At 42.4% G+C, this 18528-nt stretch overlaps 1 protein-coding gene and 1 non-coding gene across 5 annotated transcripts in view; both read left to right on the top strand.

Annotated features, from left to right (window-relative positions):
* The window catches only part of DYM (dymeclin), a 359762-nt gene that overhangs the window by 17364 nt on the left and 323870 nt on the right, over window positions 1–18528 (top strand). For all 4 annotated transcript variants that reach the window (XM_043558777.1, XM_043558775.1, XM_043558776.1 and 1 more), the window contains exon 2: window positions 11862–12053. In XM_043558777.1, coding sequence (XP_043414712.1) covers window positions 11914–12053 — 140 coding nt within the window. In that variant the 5' untranslated portion in view covers window positions 11862–11913. The remainder of the gene's footprint in view (window positions 1–11861; window positions 12054–18528) is intronic.
* Window positions 9526–9632, top strand: LOC122471120. Its single transcript, XR_006294128.1, has one exon. It is a non-coding gene; the product is annotated as a U6 spliceosomal RNA (small nuclear RNA).

Genomic DNA, 18528 nt, shown 5'->3' with positions numbered 1-18528 from the left:
TAAAATGCAAATGCATGCCCCTCCCCCCCCCCCCCCCCAGGTTCACAATGTCGGAGGAGGGCCCAGGCATCTGCATTTTCAAAACGTTCATACTAATTTGGATATAAGTAGTCTGTAACCTCAGCCTATAGATAAGTGTCATAACAAAGTACAGGCGGGGCGCCTGGTTGGCTCAGTAGGTTGTGCATCCAACTGTTGATTTCGGCTCAGGTCATGATCCCAGGGTTGTGGGATCGAGCCCTGTGTCGGGCTCCATGCTAAGTGTGAAGCTTACCTGGAAAAAGATGATGTTGGGGCGCCTGGGTGGCTCAGTCGGACGGGTTGAGCGTCCGACTTCAGCTCAGGTCGCCATCTCACTGTTGGGGAATTTGAGCCCCACGTTGGGCTCGTTGCTGTCCGCGCAGAGCCCACTTGGGATCTTCTGTCTCCCTCCCTCTGCCCTTTGCCTGCTTGCACTCTCTCTTGCAAAAATAAAATAAAATAAAACATTAAAAGAGAGAAAAGATGATACATAGAATTGTGGATGCCGCAGAAGAACCCACAGGAGTTTTTTTAATTTTTATTTTTATTGAAGTATAGTTGGCATACAATCCATGAGTTTCAGGTGTGAAACTCATGAAATCGTTTTCACAGAGAGTATACGCCCTTAAAATTTTGATAGATACTGCCAGATATCTACACACTAAAAGGGTGCCTGTTTCGTATTGCCTCGTGCTGCTATCAAGGTTTGTTTTTTTTTTAACCTTTACTAATACGATGGGTCGAAATGATACCGTGTTGTTATAATTAGCATATTTTATTACTAATTTATACTGAAAGTGTTTTTATATATTTATTGTTTGTGGGGCCTTGGCTGTTTCAACAGGTTGTTTTTTGGTGTTGGGGTTTATTATTTTTTTGAGAAATTTCTCTTCAGCAGTGTGCTGCAGGTTGATTGGAAATGGGGAAGAAAGGTAAAGCCTGATTCATGCCTCTCAGAAGTAATCGACCTCAGGAGACAGGTCATAGATACTACAGAAAGTTTCAAGGTAGTTTTTACATAGTGGGAACTTTATGGGGGTAGTGGGAAGTTGAGAGAGGAAACTGATCTGGGGAGGGAGGATGGCATCCGTTTTTATGTGTGAAGCTCAAGTTCTTGACTACACAGCATTAACGACGGGTCCTTTAAAAGGTTTATTACTGAAAGCATTAGTGATAGCACACTTTATTTATTTGTTTATTTTTTACATTTATTTATTTTTGAGAGACAGAGCGAGACAGAGCACAAGCGGGGGAGGGGCAGAGAGAGAGGGAGACACAGAATCCGAAGCAGGCTCCAGGCTCTGAGCTGTCAGCATGGATCCTGATGTGGGGCTCAAACTCACTAACCACGAGATTGGGACCTGGGCCGAAGTCGGACACTTAACCACCCAGGTGCCCCAGCACACGTTTCATTTCTAGTCTAGGCTTAGGTAAGGAGCATGGTTATCCACAAAATTACTGATTATATATACAGTTATATATTCTTGAGTTAAAAACAACTGTAAGTATTTTAGGGATACAGACAGAACTGGCACTCGGGTCAGAGGTTGGGAGTAGAAGCCACGAGTGAAACCAGGAGATAGGCTCCGTTCCTGACAGATTGAGAGAAGGCAGGGCCGACAGCCCAGGAAGCCTGGTGCCCAGCCAGAGGGAAAAGCAACAGGGCCCTTAGGAGCTGAGGTGATTGGATAGTGGGTTTTTCAAGTTCCGTTTTATTCTGGGTTTCACTGATAAGGGTCTCACTGATAAAGTTCCAAATAAATTGTGTTCAGTTCAGGTGGTGTGTGTGTATGTGTTTGTGTTTGGAATTCCTGGCATGAATCGTGGCAGAGGAGAGACCATTGGGCCTCAGTTTTCTACTTTGCTTTCTGTGAGGGTTGGGAGCAGGTGGAACTTTCTGGCAAGAATCTCCAGTGGCTAGTTGTCTTGCTTGGCTGCCCTTGTCCCTCCTGGGCCTTCCAGCTGCCTGAGGCCTGGCCTTGGGCGCCGCCTTCACTGTTCTCGGCAGATAGTACTTACTGTTGCTCCCTGGGGGAGTGAAGGCAAAGGTGACAGGCTGGGTGTCCCGAGTCATCCCGGTCAGTTGTCCCCGGGCTCCGGCATTTTTCTGGCCTTCTGCTTCCAGACTGGAGTTGCTGTTTATACTCTTGCTGCCCTTGATCAGAGGGTCTTCTGCCTGCCTTGGGATGCCGCTTCCCTTCTCAGTCCATCTCCGGCTGTTTTCCAGTTTCCGGGGATGCCTCACAACTTCTGGTCTCCTGTGACATTCTGAGTATGGCCGTGGCATTACTGACAATTAAGCTTTTTTTTTTGAATATTCTGTCCAGTCTCTCCTGAGAAGCTTATAGGCTTGATTCATATTGTTGTTTTAGAAGGGTTTCATAGTGGTCCTGGATTGAACTGACTTTAATACTTTGTGGCCTATCCTCGCAGCTTTGAAAATAAAATTTATTTGCTATAAATCAATAAAAAATAGGCAAAGGAGAACAACAGGCGATGGCCTCTTTCACAGCAAAAGAAATGCAAACTAAAATCATACTGAAAAACTTTTCTGTCTCAGCAGTTGGCAGGGATCAGAAAGTTTGATGAGACGGTGGTGGCCGTGCTGTGGAGAACAGGTGCAGAGGTGAGCGGGGTGCAGGCTGGCAGCCTCTGAAGAGGGCAGCTAAGCGGTACACGGGAGGAAAAGAAGTCCCCCCTCCACCCATCTGAGTTCATAGACCCTTGTCACGGAAGACAGGTTAGCAGGAGAAAGCAAGTAGAAGTTTATTAACGTGTGTACCTCACGTATACATGGGAGATACCGAGGGAAATATGAGCACTTCTCTGAGGTGGCGTAGATTTCAGACTCAAATACCGTCTTAGGGGGGACAGGGGAGGGGAGGTGTGGGTCTCTTAGGGGCTCGTAAATGGTTTCTAGGAAAGAGGAATGAGCCCTTAGAAGAACAGACGAGAGGTGCGTTAGTTTGGGACGGTGTGTCTGGTGTGGTGTCCACTTCTGGTCTTCCCTGTGATGAGTTACCCGGTTGGTGAAACTCTCAGGGGAGGGATTTATAATAATGAAGTTCTTTTGGAGGAACGGTCTTGAGGCAGATAGACAGCTTCGTCCTGCATTTGTTAGTTTTCACATGCCTGTGGCTCAAAATCATCAAAATGCCAAAGTGGCATTTTTAAATGTTTCATTGAGACATATTCAGGAGTCTCAGGGATGATTAATTATTAGAGTATTATAATTCTGTTATTAGAATTGGAAAGCTTTGATAAAAAAGAAGTAGGTAGTTGAGGATGAAATCTGCTGTGTATTCCTCAGAATTATAAAGTTAACAGGAACTCCCTGACGGACCCAAATGCATGACTCCTTTTGCTTTTATTGAAAAAGTTTGGTTTTGAGTAAGACTTGAAATAATTTATCTGGGGAAAGTAGTCTGTGTAATAAAAGAGGGTTCCAAGCCACCAAGAAAAATAATTGTGAGCTCTTAATATCTCATCATGTGATGTTATAGGTGATGAAGTAACGTAATATGGAAAAATAAACCAAGTGGTTGTGATAGAAAGTACCTGTAAGACTTGCTGGCACCTTTCTTGGGCACGTGGATTAGACTTTGAAAGGGTTTGGCTTTTTTTTTTTTTTACCCGATTAAAAAAAAAAAAAACCCTTTATTTTGTAATGATTATAGACTCATAAGTTGCGAAAATAATGTGGAGAAATCCCAAGTACCTTTCCCTCAGCTTTCCTCAGTGTTAATATAAGGATTGTACATTATCCATTCCAGGAAGTTCATATTGACCCAAAATAATAGACGGTGGACCGCACTTGGGTTCTTCAGGCTTTACGTTCTTTTTCCCTTGTGTGTGTGTAGCTCTGTGAAATTTTATCACATGCATAGATTCGTGCGGCCATCACCACCACCACCGCAGTCAAGATACAGAATTTTTCCATTCCCACAAATGAACTTCCTCAGGCGGCCCTTTGATGGTCACCTTCTGCCCCCTCCACGCCCTGGCAGGCCACCGATCTGTGCTTCCCCACTAGTTTTGTCATCTTGAGTGTTACATAAATAGAGTCACGGTGCGTAACCTTTTTGTTCGCCAAAACTCTTTTTCAATAACAAATTACAAGCATACAGAAAAGTAGAAAGAACAGTACAACACATTAACGCCTGTTCCTTCCGTCCGGATTTAATAATTGTTAATAGCTTGCCATGTTTGCTTTGTCTGTATTTTGTTCTGAAACCGTTTGAAAGTTAAGTTGCAGATAAGATTACTCTTTACCACTAAATGTTCAAGCACACATCTCCTAAGAATTAGGTCATTTTTCTACTTACACTATCATTATCTCACGTATGTCCATATGATATCTTCTATTCAGTCCATATCCAGTTGGGTCTCAAGATTGTCTTTTATAATGGTTTTTTTCTCTTTACAAATCTGGGTTCGTTGAAGATTCATGCATACGTTTGGTTGTTACAATATCCCTTCAGTTGAGAGAAGCCCCCAACCCCATGCACAGGGTGGTGGTTCTTTACAACGAATGTCGTGTATTCTGCATTTGTCACAATATTGCCGCATGTGGTCATCTCAGTCATTTCTTTATTCTCAAGCTTCTTGGTTTTGAGCGCTCAAAAGCGCTTCTTTTAAATTAGTTAGGATGTTTTAAGGCCCAGAACGTGGTCTGTTTTGGTGACTATTCAGTGTGAACTGGAGGGCAATGTGTATTCCGCTGTTGTTGGATGAAGTAGGCCGTAGATGTCAGATCCGGTTGATTGATGGTGGTGTATAGATCCGTCAGGGCCTCACTGATTTTATTCCCCGCTGGGTCTGAGCATTTCCGAGAGAGGTGTGCTCAGGTCTTCCTTCATAATCGTGGTTTACCTCTCCTTGCAGTTCTGGTAGTTTTTGCCTCCTGTATTCTGACGCTGTTGTGCTAGGCGGTCCACATTAAGATTAGGTCTTCTTGGACAGTTGACTCCTTTATCATTATGTAATGCTCTCTTGTTTTCTTTTTTTTTAATCTGTGATAAGTTTCCTTGCTCTGAAGTCGACTGTGTCTAAGCTTAATACAGCTTCTCCTGCTTTCTTTTGATTAGTGTTAAGTGATACATCTCTCTCCATCTCTTTACTTTTAATCTGTATGTGTCTCGTATATTTAAAGTGGGTTTCTTGGGGTGCCTGGTGGCTCAGCACAGAGCCTGCTTTGGGTCCTCTGTCCCCCCTTCTCTCTGCCCCTCCCCCGTTCATGTGCGTGCACACCTTTTCTCCCCCCTAAAACAACAACAACAACAACAACAACAACAACAAAATATTAAACAAAATATAAAGTGTTTTTTTTTTTTTTTTTTTTTTTTTTTTTTTTTTATAATTTTTTTTTTCAACGTTTATTTATTTTGGGACAGAGAGAGACAGAGCATGAACGGGGGAGGGGCAGAGAGAGAGGGAGACACAGAATCGGAAACAGGCTCCAGGCTCCGAGCCATCAGCCCAGAGCCCGATGCGGGGCTCGAACTCCCGGACCGCGAGATCGTGACCTGGCTGAAGTCGGACGCTTAACCGACTGCGCCACCCAGGCGCCCCTATAAAGTGTTTCTTGTAGACACATTTGGTTGGGTCTTATTTTTTGATCCACTTTGACAATCTCTTTTAATTGGCAGATTTAGGCCATTGATGTTCAGGGTGATTATTGATAAAGTTGGATTAATGTCTACCAGTGTTTGTTCCTCTTTTCTATTCACTGCCCTTGTTTTTGTTCCTTTTTTGGTCTTCTCTTGCTCTGCCTTTTGTGGTGCTGATGGAGTACTTACGTGAATCCCTTCTCTCTCCTTTCTTAGCATGTCCATTGCGCTTTTTAAAACTTTTGTTTAGTGGTTGCCCTTGTGTTTGCGATACACACAGCTAACCCGAGTGCACTTTCAGACCACACCCTACCATTTCACAGGTAGCGCAAGTACCTTGCGATAACAAAGTACCTCATCCTCATTCCTCTCTTCCATTCCTTTTATCATCCCCGTTGTTCACTCACTTTTATATAAACTAGAATCACTAAATGCAGTGTGGCTCTTATTTTGAGTCTGTAACTTTTGGGGATGGGCTTTGCTCCCTTATCACAATGCCCTGGAGACCTGTGCAAGTTCACGGATATATCAAAGGGTTCCTTCTTTTTATTCCATTATACGGAGGGACCTCAGTTCGCTTATTCATTCACGCGTTGAAAGAACATTTGGGTAGTTTTTTTGTGTGAACCTAAGTTTTCATTTCTCTGGGATCATACGTAGTCCAGGAATGCAACTGCCGGGTCAAATGGTATGTCTGTGTTTAACTTGATAAGAAACCGCGTAACCGTTTGCCAGAGTTGCTGTTCCATGTTACGTTCCGACCGGCACTGTATGAGAGTGCCACTTGCTCTGCATCCTTGACAGCTTTGGTACTCTCAGTGTTTGTTTGTTTGTTTGTTTGTTTTTTACCTTAGCGATTCCAGTAGATGTGTACTAGCAGTATATCATTGTGCTCTTAATTTGTAGTTCCTTACTGGCTAATAATGATGGAATATCTTTTCATGTGTTTGTCATTTGCGTATCTTCTTTGGTGATGTGTTAAAATCTTCTGCATATTTTCTGATTGGACTGTTTTCTCATTGTTGAGTTCAGAGAGTTCCTTCTGTGTTCTGGGTACAAGTCCTTTGTTGGCTCTGTGACTTAACAAATATTTTCTCTAAGTCTGTGGCTTTTTTTTTTTTTTTCATTCTCTTTGCAGGGTCTTGCACTGACCAAAAGTTTTTAATTTTTGTGAAGCTTAATTTGTCACCTTTGTTTTTTTATGGGCTGTGCTTTTGTGTTATGTCTAATAAGCCCCTCCTAACCCCAGGTCACAAAGATTTTCTCCCTTGTTCTCACCTAAAAAGGGTTTTATAGACTTTTGTTTTATGTTTAGGTGTGTGATTTATTTTGAGTTGTTTGTTTGTTTATTTATTTATTTATTTAAATGAGCTCTGTGTCCAGTGTGGGGCTTGAGCTCATGACACTGAGATCAAGAGTCGCAGGCTCTACTGACTGAGCCAGCCAGGTGCCCCTATTTTGAGTTAACTTTTAAGATGCAAGGGTTTTTTGTTAGTGGCCTCTGGATTCCAGCACCATTTGTTCAAAGAACGGTCTTTGCTCTATTGAATTGCTTTTGCATTGTTGACAAAAATCAGCTGGTTGTATTCTAGTGAGTCCCTTTCTGGATTTTCTGTTTTGTTTCATTGATCTATGTGTTTATCCCTACTGTGGGTTTGAATTCAGTTCCTCTTTTCTGACCAAGCTGTGACTATTGCTTGTCAGTAAACACATAATGGTGGAAATCTGAAATTTAGATTTTGGGAGATAACTTTAATAATATAATGACATAAAACTATATCAGACAAATAGATTTCTTAAAGTTTGCTAATTGTTTGCCTCCGTAAAGAATAATTTACAGTTTTGGTCACTACGAATTTCGTTATGATGGTAACTTTGTGTTTCCCATATGTGTTAAAAATTTAACTATGAGTAGGTGAAGGAGCTTAAACATATTTAATTTTTAAAATCAAAGTAATACATAGACATAGTTAAAAAAACTCAGATAATCTGATGGACACAAAACAAAAAGACTGCATGACCACCCTCTCCACTCCAGAGAGGGCTGCACTCCAGTCTCTTAGCTGTTGTTTCTGGTTATTTATTTCCTGATTTATAACTAACATACTTTCACTGTTATTTGCCGATTTAGTAATTACGTATTTTCCGCTGACTTCCTGCCTATTATGGAAGATGAGAATTTCACACTCTTAAACCACCACTACTGATTCTTTTTTAAGCCTCTTCCCAATATAGTTCCCTCGCAATTTTTGGTTAAATGTCTGCTTTTTCTATTGTGATGATTACATAAATATCGATAACTGTAGAATTGAGTCATGTACTATGATTACATGACCCTTAAACAATTTTTGTTTTTTTCACAGAGCGTAATTAAAAAATCATCTGTTTTCTGTGTAGCTGTCCTTCGTTCCTACCAGATTCTCCTACAATATTGGTAACGCGCCACAGAATAAGGTCAGACAGGTCAGGTGACCTGTCGCTCTCTGGCTTGCTTCCCCCCGGAGGTCATGGGGCCGTCTCGACTCGTGTCCCAGCCTGCTGCACGTGTCTTCTCCTGGGCGTCTCTTACTCCTGTCTTGTGTTGCAGGCTTTGTTTCTTGAATTCCTTGTCTTCATTTTTCTTGGTTTATTCACTCACCTTGAAAGGGTACATCTTCCAGCACCTTCCAGAAGATGGGGCCATGGGAGGCTTTTTTGAGTTGCAGCAAGTCTAAAAATGCCTTTATTCTACCTTTATACTTAACTGGTAGCTTGGCTAGCCAAAGAATTGTAGTTAAAATTGTTATTATTATTTTCTTAAATGTTTTTATTTATTTTTGAGAGAGCGTGAGCAAGGGAGGGGCAGAGAGAGAGGACAGAGGATCTGAAGCCAGCTCTGTGCTGACTACGGCAAGCTTCATGTGGGGCTCGAACTCACAAATCGTGAGATCATGACCTGAGCCAGGTCGGATGCTCAACCAACTGATCCACCCAGGCACCCCTAAAATTATTTTTTATTAATATTTTAGAGACATTGCTTCCCTATCATTTACCTTCCAGTATTGCTGCTGAGTGATTGAGAAACCATTCTTTTAAAACAACTCTCACTCTATATTTATGGCAGGAACAGAGGGTAATAGGCCAGACCCCTGTACATACTGTCCATTTTCAGCAAGTCTAAATATTTGGCACATGTGCTTCATCCCCTTTCTATAATTTTATTTTTTTATTATTTTTTTAACGTTTATTTGTTTTGGAGAGACAGAACGTGAGCGGGGGAGGGGCAGAGAGAGAGAGAGAGTGAGACACAGAATCCGAGGCAGGCTCCAGGCTCTGAGCTGTCGGCACGGAGCCTGATGCGGGGCTCGAACCCACTAACCATGAGATCATGACCTGAGCCAAAGTCGGACGCTTAACTGACCAAGCCAGCTAGGTGCCCCCGTCCCTTTCCCTCTGTTCCTTTCCCCTTTTCTGTTTGAGAAAGTGTTTATTGATACCACTAAAGCTCCTCTGTTCCTCTCCTGATAACATTCTGTAAAAGCATTCTTCTGAATTTGCTGTGTATTTTTTCCATGTATATTTTAATAATTTGTAGTAGGTATGAACATATCCATGATATTGTTCGCATGTTTTAAAATCATATAAGTGAAATCACACCATGTCTGTTATTCTGTAGCATTTTCTTTAGTGTGTATTTTGTCCGTGTTGGTAATTGTAGCTCTAGTTAATTCATTTTCATTAGTGTAATGTACCCCATTGTAAGGTTATATTAAAACACTTCATTTTAAATGACTTAAAATGTGTAAAATAGCTTTGGAATTGGGTGTGACAAGTAAGGCATTTATATATTTCAGAATATTTTTATAGCATTTTCTAATTGGGCTTACTAATTCCTCATTTAAGATATTAAACCACAGTGCTGGCTTGGGCAGCGCACATACTAAAATTGGAACGATACGGAGAAGATTAGTGTGGCCCCTGTGCAAGGGTGACATGTAGATTTGTGAAGCTTCCGGATTTTTTAAAAATAAAAATAAAAAATTAAACCACAATCTAGACGTACGATTAGCTGGCTTGATATGGAGGCTTAGTTGGAGCCAGCTGGTTTTGGGGTCCCTGTCCCCTGGGTAGGGAAGAAGAAAATGCTAGGTGGTGTTGAATTCAGGGCCAGGGACAGGAAGCCAGATTAGTATTTCTCCCTCCTGTTCAGAAGACCGGCTGTCTGTGCACTGGGGGAGCCTCATCCATTTAGGTAATTTAGCTTAGTCCAGTCGCAAAGTTCCAAAGAGAATGTGGAAGGCATGCTTCCAAATTCTGATGTTGGCTTCAGTGTCTCTGTGGAGTAAGGAGGGACAGACGTAAGAAAGTAAGTTGCTACCAATGGAGGTTCTCATCCAACCGGAGTTTTCCCTTTGGACATGGTTTCCTTTCATTGCGATGGTAATTTTAGCATAGTGTAATTATTATTCATCTTACCACCATTTTATATTGTCAGTGAGAGGCTTTCCTGAACAAATTGAGATAGAGCATGATCTAGAACTCTGTCAAGTGTGGTTTGATGAAGACAGCAATTCATGCTTTATCTAAACCTTCTGCCTTCACCGTCGTCTCCCTGGGCTGCCTGGGGCACAGCTGGGCCCTACAGCACCACCCTCACTTGTCCACACCTGGCTGGAGGGGCCGGGGCTTTGGGAAGAGAAGAGCCCTTTCCTGCAGAAGTCCCTTCCCTGGCCCCATCTGCACCCACCCTGTCTGCACATCCCCGCAGGGCCTAGGGTGGCCTCGGCAACAGCTGGGCCCTGAGGCCATTACCAGCTTCTGGCCTTTCCCGGAACAAGGGGGCTGGACCCTAGTGTGGTTGGTGGACACCTGCCCTGGGGGAGCCCCTTTGACGGGCGCATGAGGAATGGGGGGGCTGCCGTGGGGCTGTGAGGCTGGCCTGCTGCTCACGGATGCGCTGAGGGGCGTTTTCACCCCTGTGCTGTGAATGTCCCGAGGAACTGCCGTAAGGCCCGCGTTGGGGTCAGTTTGTTCCCCCTCAGTACACACTGGAACTGCTTGTCCCTCGGGGGTCCCCACGCCCCTGGCCAGTGCCTGGCCGCCTCCTGGTGCTCAGACGTCCCTGGCCGTCAGTGTCACCTGATGCTGGACTCGCCTCTGTGCCTTGCTGTGTCCCAGGCCTGCCGCGGTGCTGTGTGGGGCTCAGTGTGCCCTGATGACCCTGAGGACCACCAGAAGAAGCCAGAATAAATGGTTTGCCCTGTCAAAAGAACAAAAAGAAAAACAAACAAAAAAACCTCAAGCACAACAGATGTTGCAGATGCTGATCATTTATTCTCCTAAGCTTTCCTTCAGTGTACTGCTCAGGGCATACCTGTTACATGCTAGTCTAGACACTGGGGAGAGGAAGGTGAATCAGTTCTTATTTTCAGAAAAACCAAGTGCCTCACGGTTTAGGGGAAGAAGCCTGCCAGCTAATGCTGATATGCATGACAGCACAACGAGAGGGACACTAAGTGTCAGCTTTGGAACGGGGAGTCCGTTCTCTTTCAGCACATAACTCAGTTCAGGTTCCTTCTCCCCTGAGCATAGGTAGCTGATGGCCGTCCCTTCGGCTACTTGCCCCCCTTCTGAGCACGTTCAAGATATGCACTCTCTATCTCTTTATCACCATCATTTGTTGTAAAAGGCCTTCATTTTCGGGGGCATCTGGGTGACTCAGGCACTTAAGCATCCGACTTCAGTTGGGGTCATGATTTCATGGCTCATGGGTTCGAGCCCCGCATCGGGCTCTGTGCTGACAGCTCAGAACCTGGAGCTTGCTTTGGATTCTGTGTCTCCCTCTCTCTCTGCGCCTCCCTTGTGCTCTCTCTCTCTCTCTCCCTCTCAAATATAAATGAACATTAAAAAATAAAAGTAGCTTCATTTTCAGACAATTGGTAAGAAGTTATCATTGTTAGGGATTTGCTTTGAGACGTTTCCTAGGCAGAGCTATGCTCATTTGAAGATCTAAAGCATGGAGTTGGACTTTTGTGTGTGTGTTAGCTAAGACAGATTTTAATTTTAGCCCCTTTCTCTCCTTTGTGACTTTGTATCTGGTGTCTAATATATTTAAAAATAAAGAGAAGTGTGATTTCCTTAAGTAATTTTCCGGGTTGGTTTTTTTTTTTTTTTTTTTTTTCATTTAGGTCAAGGATGGGAAAAGTATGATTAATGTTGAGCAAGTTTGAAATTTCCTTTCATTCTTTGTAGATTGTCTTGCGGAAATGAAGGCTTAAGGACAAGTTATCTACCAGATTGGAAGATGGGATCGAACAGCAGCAGAATCGGTGATCTTCCTAAAAATGAGTACTTAAAAAAGTTATCGGGCACGGAATCCGTCTCTGAGAATGACCCGTTCTGGAATCAGCTCCTCTCGTTTTCTTTCCCTGCACCAACCAGCAGGTAAGAGGTTACTCGGAGATTGAAAATTCATGTAAACTTGTGTGGTATGCCGATTCAAAAAAGGAAGTTTTTAATGTTCTGTCTGTCCATCCTCTGTCATACACGTACCCGTAGAAAATCCAAAAGGTGGGGCGCCTGGGTGGCGCAGTCGGTTGGGCGTCCGGCTTCGGCCAGGTCACGATCTCGCGGTCCGTGGGTTCGAGCCCCGCGTCGGCCTCTGGGCTGATGGCTCGGAGCCTGGAGCCTGTTTCCAATTCTGTGTCTCCCTCTCTCTCTGCTCCTCCCCCGTTCATGCTCTGTCTCTCTCTGTCCCAAAAATAAAATAAACGTTGAAAAAAAAAATAAAAATAAAAAAGAAAATCCAAAAGGTATGGAAAGTTGGAAATAAGTTTTTCTCTTTCCTTTCTTCCACCCAGCCACCTCCCTTCCCTGGAGGTGGTTCCTCATAGCAGTTTCTTTTGAATCTTCTCGAATAATACAAGGTTATTTAAGCATATATGTCTCATGTAGGTCTACAACATTGTTTAAACACAAGTGCCAGCATCCTGTACATGCCTTGCTTTTTCTTTTTTTGCTCCTATCCCTTGCTTTTTTTTCCCTACAGTTAAGTAAAATGTATTTTGTAAACGTGTGCTTATATGCAACTGTCTTATTCACTCAAATGGCTACAGAAAATAAACTTGAAAAAAACAAAAAAATGAAAAAAAAACCCCAACAACCCTCTCTCTGCCCCTCCCCTGCTCACTCTCTTGTGTCTGTCTCTCTCTCTTTCTCTCTCAAAATAAATAAACGTTAAAAGAAGTTTTTTTTATTTTTATTTATTTTTTATTTTTTAATTTTTTTAATTTTTTTTTTTTCCCAACGTTTATTTATTTTTGGGACAGAGAGAGACAGAGCATGAACGGGGGAGGGGCAGAGAGAGAGGGAGACACAGAATCAGAAACAGGCTCCAGGCTCCGAGCCATCAGCCCAGAGCTCGACGCGGGGCTCGAACTCACGGACCGCAAGATCGTGACCTGGCTGAAGTCGGACGCTTAACCGACTGCGCCACCCAGGCGCCCCAAAAGAAGTTTTTTTTAAATAAAGTGGTTTGAGGGGGGCGCCTGGGTGGCGCAGTTGGTTAAGCATCGACTTCAGCTCAGGTCGTGATCTCACGGTTTGTGGGTTCAAGCCCCTCGTTGTGCTCTGTGCTGACAGCTCAGAGCCCGGAGCCGGCTTCAGATTCTGTGTGTCCCTTTCTCTCTGTCCCTCCCCCGCTTGTGCGTGAGCATGCACTCTATATCCCTCTCTCTCTCAAAAATAAACATTAAAAAAAAATTAGAAAGAAAGAAATGTAACTACCAGAAGCAACGAATGCAACTTATTTAGTTCCTAATTCTAACAGACATTATAAAGCCAACTGTAGAAATGTCCATATGGACTCGGTAGGAGGATTTATTGTTAATTTTGTTGGGTCTGATAATGGTATTATGGTTATAGAAGAAAATGTCCTTATTTTTCTTTAAAATGCTTTGAAAAAAGTGGGTGCAGCAAATACAGAAACAATCAGAATGGTATTAATTATGAATGGATAAGCCAAACATGGCACATTCATGCAACGGACTATCACTGAGAAATAAAAAGGAATGAGGTATTGATATATGCTGTGACATAACATTCACAGATCCCAGGGACTAGAACATCTTTAGGGGGCTGCTGTTCTGCCTGTCACACTAAACCTGTGTAGGTATTGACTATGTGGGTATTCAGTATTCTAGTCACTCTACGTTATTATATGCCTATCAGTTTTTATAATAAAGTTAAAAAGGAGATCTTGGTTTTCATCTGTCAAATTGGCACAGGTCAAAGAGTCTCAAATTGCATTAAATTGACAAAAGGGTGGGGAAACAGACCTTCTTGCCCTGCTTGTAGGAGTGTAAATGGACACAAGTTCCATGGAACAGTTTGGCAAGATCGGTCAAAATTATAAACACGAACACTCTGACCCAGCAATGCTACTTTGCAGAATTTATACTAGAGATGTATTTGTACACAGGGGAAATGATGTATGCAGCATTATTTGTTATGACAGAAGCCTAAAAACAACATCCACAAACAGAAAACTGATTAAATATTTTCTGTAGATACCCTGCAGCCATTAAAATTAAAAAAAATTTTTTTGTTTATTTTTGAGAGAGAGAAAAAAACTTTTTTTTAAGTTTATTTCTTTGAAGAGACAGAGACAGCTTGAAAGGGGGAGGGGCAGGGAGAGGGGGAGGCAGAGAATCCCAAGCAGGCTCTGTGTTTGAACTCACAAAAACTGCGAGATCATGACCTGAGCCGAAATTAAGAGTCAGATGCTCAACCCATTGAGCCACTCCAGCACCCCAGTTACGTTTCTTAAATGTCTTTATTTATTTATTTTTAGAGAGAGGGGGAGAGAGAGCATGAGCGGGGCAAGGGTGGAGAGAGAGGGAATCCCAAGCAGGCTCTGCACTGACAGCTGGATCTCATGAACTGGGAGATCATGACCTGAGCGAAACCAAGAGTCAGATGCTTAAGCTACTGACCCACCCAGATGCCCTTTAAATGTCTTTATAATAGACATATTCACTCTCCAGCCCCTGCCACATTTTTTTCCCCCTGTGCTATTAAATTTTTCAACAAACTGGGTGTGTTTTTCTGTAGAATGTTCCACCTTCTGGATTTACCTGATTGCTTCTCATATCTTGTAACTGTGTGTGTGTGTGTGTGTGTGTGTGTGTGTGTGTGTGTGTTTTGTAAACTGGAAGTCAGATTTAAAAGCTTGATGCAACTTAAACAGTTTTGGTAAGGGTACTGTGTAAGTGATTCCATATACTTGATATTGTGCTACATCAGGATGCAGAAACTGTGGTTTTGTATCAGTTATCGTGCTAAGATTGATTTGAGGTTTGAGTGTGTTTTAGCCTCCATTGATGACTGGTCTGAATCACCTGTTTCATAAGAAATTACAAAGTGGTGATATTTTTAATTTGATCCTTTCTTTTGTATTTATTAACTGGAATTTTTCTGTAAAGAAGAACTCTCCTTCATCTTTTAAGTTATATGCAGTTTTTACTCTATGATTAAATAAGGGTAAACACTTAATTCCTTTCCTTCACCAATTTTCAGTATGAAAATAGGATAACGGTGACAAATAAGTATTTCCCCTCTCCCTCAACCCCAGGCTTAGGAGGCCTGTCTCTCTGCCTTTGGATGGTGAATTAAAAAGAAAAAAATCTATGGATGTATGTTGTGGTCCTTATGGTTTTAATTTGCCTTTTTTTTTTAAGTTTATTTATTTATTTTGCGAGAGAGTGTGGGCACGAGTGGGAGAGGGGCAGAGAGAGAGAGGGAGAGCAAGAATCCCAACCAGTCTCCACTCTGTCAGCAGAGCCTGACGCTTGGTTTGATCTCACAAACCATGAGATCATGACCTGAGCCGAGGTCAAGGGTCGCTTAACCGACCGAGCCTCCCAGGCACCCCCAATCTGCCTTTCTTTAATGATCAAGGGTATGTGTATTTTTATGTGTTTAAAGAGTAAGGATTATTGCTATTTCCTTTTTGTGAACTATTTATATATTTTGGCAATAATGTTCAATTTCTAGTTTCTGGATACAGTTGGATTGGGCCTTGGAAGTTTCACTTAGTTTACGGTTTCATGTGATAGCATGGATTAGTTGCATGTTATAGGAAGTGGGTACTTATTACTGCTTCTGAGATCCTTAGAAAGTTAAAGAAGCTGTGGCTTGGTGGGAGACGTCAAACTGAAGACAATTATAGCATCAGCAGAGTACGAAACCGTTTTCCTTCACAATCAACAAAACTAACAGGCAGCCGACAGAATGGGAGAAGATATTTGCAAATGACCTATCGGGTCGAGGGTTAGTATCCAAAATCGATAAAGAAATGACCAAGCTCAACACCCAAAAACCAAATAATGTAGCGCAGAGATTGGCAGAAGACACGAATAGATACTTTTCCAAAGACGACATCCGGATGGCTAACAGACACATGTAAAGATGCTCAACATCACTCATCATCAGGGAAATAAATACAGATCAAAACCACAATGGAATACCACCTCACACCTGTCAGGATGGCTAAAATTAATGACTCAGGAAACAACAGATGTTGGCGAGGATGAGGAGAAAGAGGAACCCTTTTGCACTGCTGGTGGGATGCAAACTAGTACAGCCACTCTGGAGAACAGTATGGCGGTTCCTCAAAAAATTGAAAATAAAACTACCCTCCGACCCAGCAGTGGCACTACTAGATATTTATCCAGAGAACACAGGAGTGCTGATTTGAAGGGGCACATGCACTCCAGTATTTATAACAGCACTATTGACAATAGTCGAAGCATGGAAAGAGCCCAAATGTCCATCAACTGGTGGGTGGATAAAGAAGATGTGGTGTATCTATACAATGGAACACTCCTTGGTAGTCAGAAAGAATGAAATCTTGCCATTTACAACAACGTGGATGGAACTAGAGCGTATTATGTGAGCGAAATAAGTCAGTCAGAGGAGGGCAGATATCCTGTGATTTCACTCATGTGTGGAATTTGAAAAACACAACAGATGACATAGCGGAAGGGAAAGAAAAGATAAAAACAGAGAGGGAGGCAAACCATAAGAGACTCGTAACTACAGAGAACAAACTGGGGGTTGGTGTGGGTGGGTGGGAGGATGGGTTAAAGGGGTGACGGGCATTAAGGCGGGCACTTGTTGGGATGAGCACGGGGTGTCCTTTGTAAGAGTTGAATCACTGGGTTCTACTCCTGAAGCCAAGACTACACTGTATGTTATCTAACTTGAATTTAAAAAAAAAGAAAATGAATCTGTTTCCTTACTCCGTGAGGAGTTTCTCACTGAGTGCCACTGCTCGTGTTGAAATAAGACTTAGAGGAAAAAGGGCATAGAGAGACTTCGTCATTTGCTGTCACACACGTTTTCTTTTCACTTGGGTAAGCTACGGTACAGCGCAGTTTTTAGTGTCTTCTGAAAGGCATTGAAAAAGACTTAACTAAATGGAGAGAGATACCATGTTTAGAGATGAAGAAGACTACCGTAAAAATGTCCGTTCTTCCCAAATGGACCTACAGAGAAGGTGATTCCAGTTAAAAATCACAACAGCTTTTTATGGGGGCTGGGGGGATAAGGTGGAGAGATTTTGATGAGCTGATTCTAAAACTTAAAACGGCAAAGAGCAGATCCTAATAATCGAAGAAGAAGAAGGGTGCGTATGCGGACATGTGTTTGATTTGTGCAGAACTGGCACCTCGGAGCACTGGGGGAAGGATGAACTTCTTAAGGAATAGCGATGCGAAGAATTCGTTAGTTCTTTTTGTCTATTTCATACCCTCTAAAAGTTTGCCATATTTTTGCTGGTGCTTCGTGGTTTGAATTACTGTGCCTTCATCGTTAGTTTTGTTAATTACTGCTCTTTCTCGAAGATCCTTTGCTGTTCTCACGCATTTATTCTCTTTGATGTCATTCCGTTTTCTTAATTCACCCTAGTTTATACGAAAAAGCATATTAGGAATCTTAGAAAGTGTGAAAAGTTGTAAAGTGAATAAGCGGCATCGTGCAGGTGTGTGTGTGGGATGGTCCTGGAGGCTTCGTTGGTGGCATTGTACCTCTGCCCCTTTGTGCTGGTATTGTCCCTGCCCCTCGGTGCTGGTGTTTGATGTGTGACCTGTAGAGCCTTGACATTGAGCAGGCCCTGAGCTAGCAGGTGCCGCCTCATTGGCAGAGTCAGAGATGGGATTACCTAGTGTATGAATTATTCAGCACTACGATGAATCTCTGCAGAGAAGACTCTGAATTTAGATGGTTTTTAGATTGCTCACTCCTGGAATTTCTTGGATCCATATGTGCGTTTTTGAAGTGCAGCCCATTTTTTGCAGCCAAAAATTGATGTCTGCCTTTTTTTTTTTAAGACACTGTAAGGCCTTTAGGACTAATCTAATTCTTGCTTACTATAAATTATTTTTGGCACTAGAGTAATCAGATTTTGTTCGAGTTTCCAGGCATGGTTGCAAAATCCTATTAAGATTCTTCAATAGTTTTTAACTTTTCACTGTGTTAAAATTACTTGTGAAGCAAAAGTCTGAAATAAAATCAAGATTAATTTAAGAGTAGAGTTTAAATAATATGCTGTTTATTTTTTCTTAATAAAATATTTAAAATTGCTTGCATGGCCGATTTTATATATTTCTAAATACTAAATAATAGCAGCAAAAACAAGAAACAAAACCGTGCTTATTATTTTTTGGTTTGTGGGCATCCGAGTATCCCCCCGTGAGGGTATGGTATATGGGAACACATTTGTAATTAATATGTGTCGTCCTTGTGACTGGACCAGATGACCTTTCGTTATTTATAAGCTATTATTAATTTTGTAAATGTTTATTTTTTAGTTTTTTGAGAGAGAGAGAGAGGCAGAGCATGAGCGGGGGAGGGGTAGAGG

This window comes from Prionailurus bengalensis, chromosome D3 (genome assembly GCF_016509475.1).
Source record: "Prionailurus bengalensis isolate Pbe53 chromosome D3, Fcat_Pben_1.1_paternal_pri, whole genome shotgun sequence".
Lineage (NCBI taxonomy): Eukaryota > Metazoa > Chordata > Mammalia > Carnivora > Felidae > Prionailurus > Prionailurus bengalensis.
This window is presented reverse-complemented; position numbering and strand designations above follow the sequence as displayed.